Below are 12386 nucleotides of genomic sequence, written 5' to 3'. Positions count from 1 at the left end.
CATAAATCACTTGTAGCATTGTAGATGAGACAACAAACAACAAAACCATTCATTAACATCCCAGCACCATTACTGTGTGACGAGCGGTCCCGTAAAATAGAGATTAAATCATATAGATGAACAAAGTACATTCACTGTTATACACTTATATATGTTCTACATTAAAAAAAAATGTATCAAACTTTATGAAAGAAGGCTAACAAATGTACTTTGTGAGAGAACAAACCTTTGCTATTGGTTGTCTTTTGAAGGTGAAATTATGCAAAGGTGATTCGAAGTTGGTTATTTTCCCCATTTTCTCAAATTTAGAAATACATATAATTATACTAAATATGAAAAAGAAACTGTTATTTGTGATGTACTAAAAGTGATGTCTTTGTGGGCTTGATATTATCGTAGTGACACTGAATTAGTGACGGCTTTTGTGTGACAAGTCCGACGAAATGTCCATTCATTTCATTCATGTTTCTGTTACTTGTTTCCGTGTGAATATCCATTTCTGCTAAAATAGAGACTCAATCCAAACACTAAAGCCAGCCCGTATTAATACTATTATGTATTTGGCTCAGAGTGTCGGGGGAAGTTAAATAGATGAAATTAGCTGTAATGCAAAACTATGACGATAACAGATGAGGCAGTTGCAGGTCGATGAAAAACCTCCTGAAGCTTCTAACTGGGAGCTTTATTACAATGTTTTTATTACTTATGGATCCAGAGAGCCATTGAAAATACCTTTAATTGTGAGTTCTTTAGGAAGTCCAACGTCAGCCATAATGCACTACTTAGCATGAAAGACAATGGCCTTGATTTACTGAGATACTGCAAAACAAACATGTCTATTTGCACAGTCATTCCAACAAATTGCAAAGTAATTGCAAAATATCTTTCACTTTTAATGCATTTTTCATGTGACTGACAAAGAATAATAAGTGACATCCATTCCAATTATTTCTATGTGCCCTTTGTGTGTATTACCCTCTGTTTACATGAGAACTATCTGCTGGAAACTGCATTGTTTCTGTGTTTGTTTGCTTGACTTGGCCTTGGAAGAGTTGGATAGAACACTGAGGCCCCACAAACTATATGAATAAAATGTGATACCATGTAGTTGGACATGTTCATGAAATAAGTTATCGAACATCAATGTGTTACAGCAAGTAAATCGAATTTGACAGTTAAAATAAACCCAGAGATAATATTTCAAAAAACGTTGTACGTCTTATTGTAAGTTACATTGTGTATTGTGAGTGACTCTTTTAGCATTAATTACTGCCAGTAGTTTGTATGCTCTGGTAAATATACTTGATACTCCACAAACATCTGGGACAGTCCTCTGTGTGTGACATCAGTGGGTCGGCTTCTACATGTCATGGTGCATTATCATATCTGTGCTCATTTTTATATCATGCTAACCTTTACTAGATCAGGGCCTATATGTGAGGGCTGTGATCTTTCAGTTTATAGGATGAGTTTCCCTTTAAATGCAGAGTGGTTGGCGGCCCTGCTTTACATGGATTTTGAATCACAATTATTTGATGTGTTTTGTCCAGGGTGCTGATTAAGTAAGTTCAATCATGCCCTAGTGTCACAATAAGGAATCCTGCCTCGAAACCACGAACCCCAAAATGCATAAATCACATTTGTTTCTTCTCCCTTGCTCTTTGTTCTTGTAAAACACGATTCTTGTAAATGAGGCTGCCAGCAGTTGACGAACACAGATGACCTTCATGATGCGGTGACCTGCTCTATAGGCACAGAGGCGGGTATGTGACTGCCATATTGTTCAGCACCGTTTCCTGTCACTTGGCCCTGTCCACAGTGAGCATGACAGATTTCCCTCCCACAGAGTTACTGTCAGAGTGGGTGGTATTGCGGCTGGCGCCTGGTCTGGCAGAATCCACGGTGATAGACACAAAACAGCATTAAAAGACATTGCTCCAGTGACTCTCGTCAACGAAATGCAGGCGCTCATCTGATCTTGTTAGAACCAACCCTGTAGGCACAACATTTGCACCAACACTCTGCTGTTGGGACCATTAATAATGATCCAGCCTATTAAAGCTATTATTTCGATGGCAGGTAAACAATCAGACATCCAAGGTATGTAAACCATTGGGACCGAGTATAGCGATGATGATGATGGCAGGGTGAATCATTAGGTTTTGTTGTAGTGACTGCATTGCTGGGTTCTATTGATCCTCAAAGCCAGTTGGCAGCAAGTGTAAGTTATATTCTCCAGTAATGCTGAATTCCCGTAGAGAGTAGCCTCATCAGTGTGCAAACTGCACCATGACTCATACTCCACTGGGTATCAATGCTTGGAAAATATGCAACCGTCTGAAGTCCAGCCAAAAAAGAAAAGTGACCTAGAGAAGAGGAGTGGAGAGGGTTGTAATAGAGATATATGGAGAGATTAAAATGGACATAGACGGAGGTCACATATAGAAATGAGACTAAAGAGGGTGAAACAAAGGGAGAGATCAAGGAGTCATGGGGTGAAGTGAAAGATGGAGCTTCAGCACATCATTCAGTCTACTCCACAATGTCGGGACATGAGAATTAATATGAGATTATAGCTACCTTCACTTTTTATCTTTGCTCGTCTCTTCTCTCCCTGCCTATACTTTGCTATTATTCCCTGGGGCTATATGCTACCCATCCCCTGACTTTGGAATTAAAGTTCTCCCCTCCTCTTCCACTTCTAATCTGTTCTCTTCATTATTCTTTCATTACACATCTCTCTTCCCTTTGTAGTGCCTCCCTGTCTCTGTTCCTCTTTATCCCCTTGCTTTAGGCCAATGTGTCAAATATTCCCCCTGTCAGGTGGTGGAATTTCTGACATGGGTTGGGGATGGTAAATCACATAAAACAAGTAACAATAAAGTGGGCTCTCTGATTTATGTTTTGAAAGTGTGACAATATTCATACGGGAATGTTTAGTGATCGTGTTTAGAAATGTTCTACATGCAGCATTCTTGCATGTGACATTCATGTGTCATGCAAATAAAATAAAAAAAATGGGGTAATGTGACAGCTCTATTGAAGACAAAAAAAAATAATTCCAGTCCATGTGATCATAACGGGAGAAGCACCATATACAATTTTTAAATTTTTAAAAATGCTACCCCCTGTGGCCATTAGGATACATTGCAACCGTGCTGGTCAGCTTGGCTGATACGTTCAACAAACGCTTCAGAGAGTGATTTGAAACTTTGGGCAGATAGAATGAATCCCTAATGATCCTCTTTCAATTTATTCTGATACCACATTGAGGGTTGTTTTTTTGTACCTCTCAGTCTGAACAGCTACACTGTTGAATGAATTGCCATTAAATTTAGTTCAGGCCATAATTCCTCCCATGGGGTGAATTGTAATTTGATGATCCTTAAAGTGAAATGTTCCCAAGGTTTTTTGTGCAATGCGAAGTCTGACTCTTTTGTCTCCTGGTAGATTGCAGTCTGACCTCATTGTTGGAAAAAATAAATCTGAAAAGCACAAGTCCACTTGGGGGGGGGGGGGGTCGTGGTATCAACACCCATCTGCTTTTTATGGTTCTTAGGATTAAAATGTATTTAAGAACAGTTCTGATTTATTTCAATTGATTTACATTTGTAATGATGGACACTGCCTTTTGGAATGAATCTGCAATGCACCTCCAATGTTTCCAGATACCCTACTTGAAAATGCTCTCGATTTGGCCGTCCTCGTATCTCCTTTGATAAGATAATGTGTCACATCAGCTGCAGGAATATCATGACTTCAACGGAGAGGCATTCTTCAACAATGCTGTGTAATAGAGAAGTACGAGTGTGTGGACAAAGCTCTTTATCAGCCAACACACTTTGTTCCTGTTCACTGAATATGAACTGTGGATAGTACATTTGCTGATTAAACTAACCTAAAATTCCTTTGCATAGTTAGGATACCAGTCACTCGGTGCTAGGAGCTGGACTGATGTTTTCTTCATGCTCGGAGAAGCAAGTTGTGGTTGTTCAGGCATAAAAGCTGAACCCGTTCTGGATCTCTCCCGTTTGAAAGTATTCTGGTCATGTCTGTTTGGAGCAAACTGCAGGGATTAAATCCCACCTAGGTTGGGAACATAGCAAGGTCCTTGTAGTAAGCTGGAGGACATGGTTGGGGGTCGGCAAACAAGTGTGATGTCTTGCTCTGTCCGCTGATGCTGTAACCGGCGTGACAAGAAGACTGATCAAATAGTTTGATGGACGAGTGCTTTCAAACTCCATCAACTCTCAACAAACAAAGCAGCAATGACACACATGGAGCAATTACCTTGATAAGAAGCTGCAAAATATGTAATGTTCCATATAGAAAGTGTGATCTATTCATGTCGGTTGCCTGTAAGACCCACGTGATGTGATATTTTTTATTGACTTGGTTTGAAAACCATTCCTGTAAGACAGAAACACTTGAACTGTGTTCAGCTAGTAAAGGTTTGTGGCAGAGTAGTGTGTCAGTTTGTATAAACAAAGAGTTATTTGTCTTGACTTGACCTCATTTTAAAATTTTCACTGTATGACTTCAGTCTTATAATGTCCCAGCTTCACTTTACCTGTGCTGAAAATTATTGTCAAATACTTTTGTGTGAAGGAAGATCTTATTTTCCATCTTTACATTTACCCTTCTGTTGTGTCATTACTTGTGCTATATTCTGTGTTTTTCCTCTGTCCTCTCTTCTCCTCCCCTCTCCCTGTTTGTCCTCTGCTGCAGCTCCATTAAGTAATGAGCCAGTACAGTAAATCACGGCTACTGTATGAATGACTGAAAGCCCTAGTTGCCCCATGCATAGCTATATCAGCATTCTCCTCAGCTCCGCAGCATGATAAAGGTCTTATGTAAGGCCCTACAAGTGTTGTACAGCAATAAGTCCCTCAGCACAGGGTAGAGGATTGTTAGTGGATCTCATGTCCCTGCAGCACTGAGAGATGATTATGAGTGGGTCAATATCGGGGATGAAGGGCTGTATCAGTGTTAGATACTTGGTAGGAAGACTTATCGGCCTCCTGCTATCATATCCAGGAATAGATGGAGCGAAAAGAAGGAAAGACCTTGACAGAATGTCCGGGTGTGAGAGTAAACTGACTGCCTCGGTCCCATCAAACTCTTACTAACCTCTGTAAAGTCCTGCCAGTCTCCTCTTTAATGTGCAGAACAGCTGTGTGTGTGCATTCCAGGCAGCTCGGCTATCAGATCCCGTCTGCTGGGGTGACTGCTCCGTGAATACGCCGAGGTAAAGCAGGTTGCAAGTATCACATCTCCTGTTCGAACAAGGCTGAGAAAATATTAACCAGCTGTTTTGGGCCAACTATGTCTGGAATGTGTGTCGTTAGATGCAACTGCTCCACAAGGGACTATTACCTGCAGGGTGTGTCCATTATTCTGCTCAGCTCCATAATCAATCAGACTCCAGCAGAAGAACAAACTGTAGGGAGGTGAATGTTTATGTTATGCATTTAGGTCTGGGTATACTAAGCCGCCTCATAGTGGGCTTATAGTGGTATATGTTGTCCATCTCAAGGCTTATGGGATTTGCCATGAGTCAACTTCTTGGTCAAACAATAGCCTGTCTAAGTAAGACTTCAATTGTGGTATTGTGAATAAGCCACTTAGACTCCCTTGATAAGTGTATATCTGAACAGCAAACAACTAACTAGACTGCACCATGCCCTGTAAATACCCAAACAGATTCAGAAGAGATTATAAGTCTAAGAATGAATGGTATGTTTCTCATTGACGGACAGCTTAGAAATGCCCTCCAGTTGCCTTGAAAATGAAAATCATTATTTAAGACACATGCAGGTTGAGAAGGGCGAAGCCGGGGCAGGAAATTTGTCTGTGGGACGAAGTGGCTTCAGAGAGTTGATTATTGTTTTTCTTTATCCAATTAGTTTTGGGGTGTGATTGAGCCCCTGACAGAATCCTTACTACCAGGGAAGAATCATTTTACCAGCATGTACTTGACAATACTGTGCTGTCTCCTGTTTCCCTCCTAATCAAGCTTTAATTGTTTAACAACCTATTTTATTGGGGCCATTTTGATATATTAATGGTGTTTGATGTTTTACTACCCTCGTACATTACAAGGAGACTTTAACTATAATGTATTTTTAATAATCTTATGCAAAAAGAAAACAAGATCAGGACATGAATCTCTTCAGCAGGGGATTTATGGAGCAAAGGGGCTTCAGAGAGCTGATTTCCACCCTTTCAATTAGTTTATGGATGTGATCAAGACCTCTGGGTGATGATTACTAACCTGGCAGATTAATTTACTTGCATGAAGTAGCCTAGTTGGAGATAATTCCTTCTATCCACCCTGCAGTTGCATAATTGTGTCGCCTGCAATTTTCCACTTAATCAACCCATTTTAATAAGGCAATTTTGTTGTATTAATGAGTATTTTTTCTCTTCTTTGCCATCTTATTACCCCATTTTATTTCAAAGTCAAAGGCATACTTTTAAGATGTTAATAGTAACATGTTTTTAGTGTTTTTTTTTGTTTGTTTGTTTGTTTGTTTAAATAGTATTGTGGATACTTGGTGGTGGAAACTGCTTTGGCTCATCGTTCTGGGAAAGTTAAGTTATTTCTGTCTGAAAGGATAGTTTTTCCGGAGATGCTATGAGTCGGTGTGCCTCATGATAAAATCACTTTTAACTTCCTTTAAAGAAATCATGCGGGCCCCAGTGGATCTACAGAGATTAGTCAAGCAGGTCTTTTCATTGCAAGAGAGAGAGAGAGAGAGAGAGAGAGAGAGAGAGAGAGAGAGAGAGAGAGAGAGAGAGAGAGAGGGGGGGGGGGTACATTGGGGGGAAAGAGGGGTCACCTTTTGTGCAAATATATCAACCAAGTAGACTGCCACCAGCATCAGATTTCTGTGTGTAAGAGAGAGAGAGAGAGAGAGAGAGAGAGAGAGAGAGAGAGAGAGAGAGAGAGAGAGAGAGAGAGAGAGAGAGAGAGAGAGAGAGAGAGAGAGAGAGAGAGAGAGAGACACTCCTACACTCCTTCTAGAGAGAGAGAGCGAGAGAGAGTGAGAGAGAGAGAGAGAGAGGTCCGGAAAGCTTTGGAGCATTGAAAGAAGAAAAAGACTTGCTGCTGTGCCACATTTCCACACCCTACAACCACAAACAAAGTGAATACTTTTCGTCGGAGAAGTTAGAAGAGCGGACATGGACGGGATAACATTCGGACGCGCGTCGCTCCTGTGCACCTTGCTCCTCTGGGCATTTCAAGGTAAATCTCGTTCAGACTTTCTGCCTCATTTTAATAAAATAAATAAATAGAAAGAAAGAAAAGAAAAGAAACACCCTTCGTAGTAACTTTGTCACGCCTTTGACGTGGCTGCTTGGCTTTCTGTGCCTTCGAGGGTTGTAAATTCTGACTTTCTTCTTGTGCGGACTTTCTCAGGTCCGCCACTTTAACCACAAGCGCGAGCACTCTGCGGTCCAATGACCGAGTCCCGAGCACTAACCTATTTATCTAAATATAGTGCAATGTGGCGCGTGCTCGCTGTTTTGGGGTTTGTTTTGAGCAACCAAGCCAAAAACAAAAACAAAAAACAAAAGCCGGGTTTAATCCCGGAGTCGTAGCAGAAAAGCTGGTTAGTTTTAGGTTATTGTGTCTCGATGTCACCCCTTATTTGCGCCGTCGGGATGTTTGAAGCTTTATATTGCAGGTTACATGTGCGTAAAGTGTCGATGCCGCACTTTTCTAGCACTCGGGATTGCCACAATCCGGATTCATTTGCAACACGAGTGTTTTATCTGCAGAAACAAAAAAAAAAGTCTACGTCTCAATACATTCGCCCTTTTATTGAGTATGTAAAATCAGTTTTTGGCGCAGAAATAGTTACCGTGGGCTGTAAAGACAATGTTCCAGATCCTGGTATCGGCTTCAGTGAGTCTCTTCCCCTGTAGTGAGAAGTCATGAGCTTTCATTGTGAAGACCATGTTGCAGGTCTCTTCCATGCTGCTGTGCTGCAGTCTTCCAGCTCTTTGATGTCTGATCTGCGGGATTTATGTCTCCTTATGCTGGCAGTGCGCCTCACCCTCAGCACCCCTGGGTGCTGCCAGAGAAAGAGAGAGACAAAGTCAATTTAAATGCAAGTCTACTTAGGCCTGAGGCTATTTAATCTTTGTCAAGGAAAAGTTTGTTAAAAATGTGATCAAACCCCAGTGTAGGATGAGATGTGGCACTATTTTGATGTTGTTGACCTCACTGTAGACTTCTTGATGTTGGTCAGCCTTTAAAGTTAAACGAATTTGTTGTTTTCAGCTCCCCCCTCAAATCATTGATAAAGCATGGTCATAAGGAGTTCTGGGCAGGTTAGGGGAAAGGGCAGGGCTGAATGCCATAGACTCCCCACTTATCAACTCCTACCATCTTTCCTCTTACTGTACTCCCTTCAGCAGTCCTCCTTTACTCGCAACTTTTTTTATGCTGATCTGAATTGTAAAACTTTTTCATTCCATTATTAGTTTTTTTTTACTGCCACTTGATTGCCTTGCATTTTCCCACTTCCGTTCTGTCTGGCTTTGGAGACAGTTGTTGTACTTTGCAGTTTGTTTTCGCCTTCGTGGAGCCTTTTAAAAGGTACCTGCACTAAAAAGTGCCTTGTAATTGATGGATGCAGTGTAGTGTATCACACATCACACAGCTGTGGTGCATTGATTTAAAGGCTTGGTTCCAGGTGCTGAGTTCACACTGCTGCCCAAGACAGTCCCATGCCCTGGAAATTCTGATTTGAAGCCTGAGTGAAGAATATTTTATGTCTTTAAAGAAAAAAAAGAAACTTTGACATATTTATTGTTTTTTTTAGCTCTGCTCTGTCTAAAAATAGGAAGCTTTTGTGTCACAATTATATTCTCAGAATTACTGGTCACGCATGTGTGGGTAAAAAAACAAAAAAAATAATCAAAGGGTTTCGACAGAGAAAACCCAAATGTGTGTTTTCTCCTGCTTGTGTTAATGGGATGTCTCTGTCAGTTTAAAAAAAAAAAAAATACAAATTGATTATCCCAATAAACAGCTTATGCAAACAGTTTATTACCACCATCAGTTGAATGTTATGGTGACACCGCCTAGTTGGGACAGTGATAGTTTTTATGGGATGATTGGAAGAAGCAAGTTATGTATTTGCATAAAAGCATCTGGGCAGAGGAGATCAAGTGGACCAAGTTACGGTATATAAACTCTGTTATTACACTTTCTGCATCATCATTGAGTTCAGTCAAGCTTAAAACACAATTTCTCATACACTACATAGTGTGATGCAAACCTAGCCAATGAAACGAATGGATATTTCCACACTGTAATAGCTATGTATGTATTTCCTTAAATTGTATTCATATATGCATTTCATATTGAATACAAGATATCACACCCGTGTTTATTGTAGGTATTTTAAACAAGCAATAGTCTCGCAGTCCTTATGATTGCCTGAGTCTCTTTTATATCTTTGATCTTTTTCAGGTTTCGGAGGGAAAAAGAACAAAGTGATGATAATGTAAAAAGAAAAAAGAAGAGTTGAATGGTCAAATGAGTTTAAGCTAAACTGTAGCGACTCCAAAGTGGTCAGGAACAAGTGGAAAGAATCGTTGTGACAAGCATCAGCTGAGTTCAAGGTGTGAGCCTCTAACATGTAGCGTCAGCTTCTTTGTCTAACACCGCCTTAATTCCCACAGTCATTTCCTCACTTTTAATTTCTGTACCCCCTGCCAGCGTAGCATCCAAAGTGCACCCCCTACAGCCATGTGTAATTATTATGGTATTAGGCCAGAAAATGAGCCATTTAGCCATGAGGAGGTAAAATCCAGAGATCTTCTTTTACAGCTGTATTGGTGCTCTTGTTTTAAATCTCAGTGCAACCAGGCACTTGCGTATGTTCTCAAATCCAAGAGTATTTATAGGCAGGAATGGACATACATTTTCTGATCTATTAGTATGTGCACTGTCCCAAAAGGGAAATGCATACACAACTACACTATATTAAATCCTGGTGTTACACAACGGTGGAAATCTTATAGCTGTGAATTAAAGTGACAGACTAATCCTAGTTGCTCCAAGAGAGCAAGTACAGGGCTGTCCCCTTGTTATTTAGGTCCCCGAAGGAGTGGGCCTTGGAATGGAGGCTATAATTATTGTGTTTGTGAGTACGTGTGTCTGTGTGACAGTGACCGAGTAAATTACCTTGAAGGAATGAGTGGCATTCCGGTGGATGCGTTGGAGCTTGCCTCGTAATGTGTGTTTTCTATTTGTCATCACCTCAAATTCTATGGAAAGGGGTTTCCTTTTGCACTTTAAAACCCCCCCTCCGACCAGATTTCACAGGCAGTAATCCACATACAAACAAGCAGGGACAATGTGCTTTTCATCTCGCCATCTAGGGGTAGTATTATAGGTGAAAGGCTGGAGTCTGTGCCCTGCCAGGTTACGTTCTTATGGTTCAGCTCAGCTGAACAACCACTGGGCTCCAATTAAACACTAGTCTGTTAGAGTAAAAGCCACAATAAGGTTGGTTTGCTCTCAGATTCCATTTAGTAAGCCCTGATCTCAGAGAAGGGGGATTTCAGAAGGGCCCAGTAGTGTTTATTATTTGCTGTGAATAACACATTAAACTACATTACAACACTTTGATACGGCACTGATGTTGGCTGGTGCGCTGGCAGTCAGCCCTGGTAGACAATTGGGCATCAACAGATGGGGCATACTATGTGCACGTGGTTAATCCTGGTGAAGTCAGTTCGTAAGAATGATGTGATTCACAGCGCCGATGGAAAAGTTTATCCCCCTACTCTTTCAATCTTATATCCCCTCATGAGCTTCAAAAGAGCTGCAGCCAAAGCTGTGATTACCCACGCACTCCAACCTTCACAGGTTCCCATACATAAACAAAATGTGTCTCTCTCCAGATTACCTGTATCTTTGTTCCCATCTCCAGCCTGATCATCCTGTCTCTGATTCCTCATCTCATTATTCGGCTTGCTATGTTATGGTGTCTTGCTATTACTCTACGATACCCGTTTTTTTTTTCTCCCTATACAGTAGTGTTGTAGCTTAGTTTATGTTTTGCCCAATTATTTTTGTGGATTTGCTTGCTGTGATTTAACATGTTGTCTTTGCCTGTGTGTGTGTGTGTGTGTGTGTGTGTGTGTGTGTGTGTGTGTGTGTGTGTGTGTCTGTGTGTGTGTGTGTGGGTGTGTGTGTCAACCACTGAGCTTTTGTGAACAGCTCATTTTTAATGACCCTGCATAGCATCAGGAAGATTGCCTGCTGTGTTTTAATGGGAGAGGTCACTGTTTGCTTTTACACCCATCCCCAGGGCCTTTTTCTGAAACAATAGATTTATGGCTGCTATTGATGATTTTAAAATAAGAATGACCATCCTCCCCCACTTGACACCTCCTTGTTTCTCATTTTCCAAAGACATATTCCACTATATTATCTGCCTGTGCCACTGTTTGTGATTTTAATCCTTCTCCGGAGTGGTTTCATAGGTCTGATAAGGTACCTTACATTCCTCGGAATACAAAAGAATCCTATTAAAACTTGTTATGCTTTGGCCTGTTTCTTTGAGGCTATACTCCCTCCATTAGTGGGAGTTGTTGGGAGGTAAGGAAGGAAGCCGAGAGGAAGGGATGGACACAGATAGATCAAGGGATAGGATGAAAGATGACTACAGCGGACTATTGTGCTGCCACCGTGTAGAGATGTTGTTCTCGTCTCCGGGGAGGAAACTGATGGTGATGTGTAATTTAAAATGCAACCTTGAAAGGAGGCTCTCCGGATCTCTGTATGTGTCCTTGTTTGCATCTCTGTATATGCGATGGCAAATTGGGGTGGGGAAGGTTGCAATTCAGGGTTGGAGCAAAATTGAAAATTCTCTGGGCTCTTTCACGAGACGAGGTTAAGTGCTGCCAATCCATTTAGCAGGAGAGTGCTTTAGCAAGATGCGGATAAGAACCTGTGTGCTGCAATGTGTGTCGTGTAGGAATATACAAAGCAGCAGGATTGGCTAGCACTCTTTAGGCCATGCGGGGTACAAATCTGTGTCATGAAACTGAAAGGAAATATGATGTTTCATGACTACTGTGGAAAAGGGATTGACAATACTCCAGTTGTATCTTGTCCAGCTGCTTTAAATCAATCAAATACTACAGAACAAAGGATAAAATGAACAAGCGTCATAAAGGCCGAGATAGCAGCAGTGAAGATCAGACAGGCGGACAACGTCTGGATTGAGGAATACCAATTAGAAATGGGAAATGACATGGAGAAGCCTGGATCTCTGGCCAAAAAGATCATATTCCTGGCATGAGAGAAGAAATCCTAACCCCTGCGCCCCTCCAACCCTAAACCCTCCATCTGACTG

General features: G+C 41.2%; 1 protein-coding gene across 2 annotated transcripts in view; it reads left to right on the top strand.

Moving 5' to 3' along the window:
* The first annotated feature begins 7076 nt into the window (after window positions 1-7076).
* Window positions 7077-12386, top strand: part of bcam (basal cell adhesion molecule (Lutheran blood group)) — a 52690-nt gene continuing 47380 nt past the window's right edge. For both annotated transcript variants that reach the window (XM_080501081.1, XM_080501080.1), the window contains exon 1: window positions 7077-7249. In XM_080501081.1, the coding sequence (XP_080357207.1) occupies window positions 7186-7249 (64 nt within the window). In that variant the 5' untranslated portion in view covers window positions 7077-7185. The remainder of the gene's footprint in view (window positions 7250-12386) is intronic.

The sequence above is a fragment of the Blennius ocellaris genome (genome assembly GCF_963422515.1).
Source record: "Blennius ocellaris genome assembly, chromosome: 8".
NCBI lineage: Eukaryota > Metazoa > Chordata > Actinopteri > Blenniiformes > Blenniidae > Blennius > Blennius ocellaris.
The sequence above is the reverse complement of the archived record's forward strand: the minus strand, read 5'-3'. Positions and strand labels throughout refer to the sequence as shown.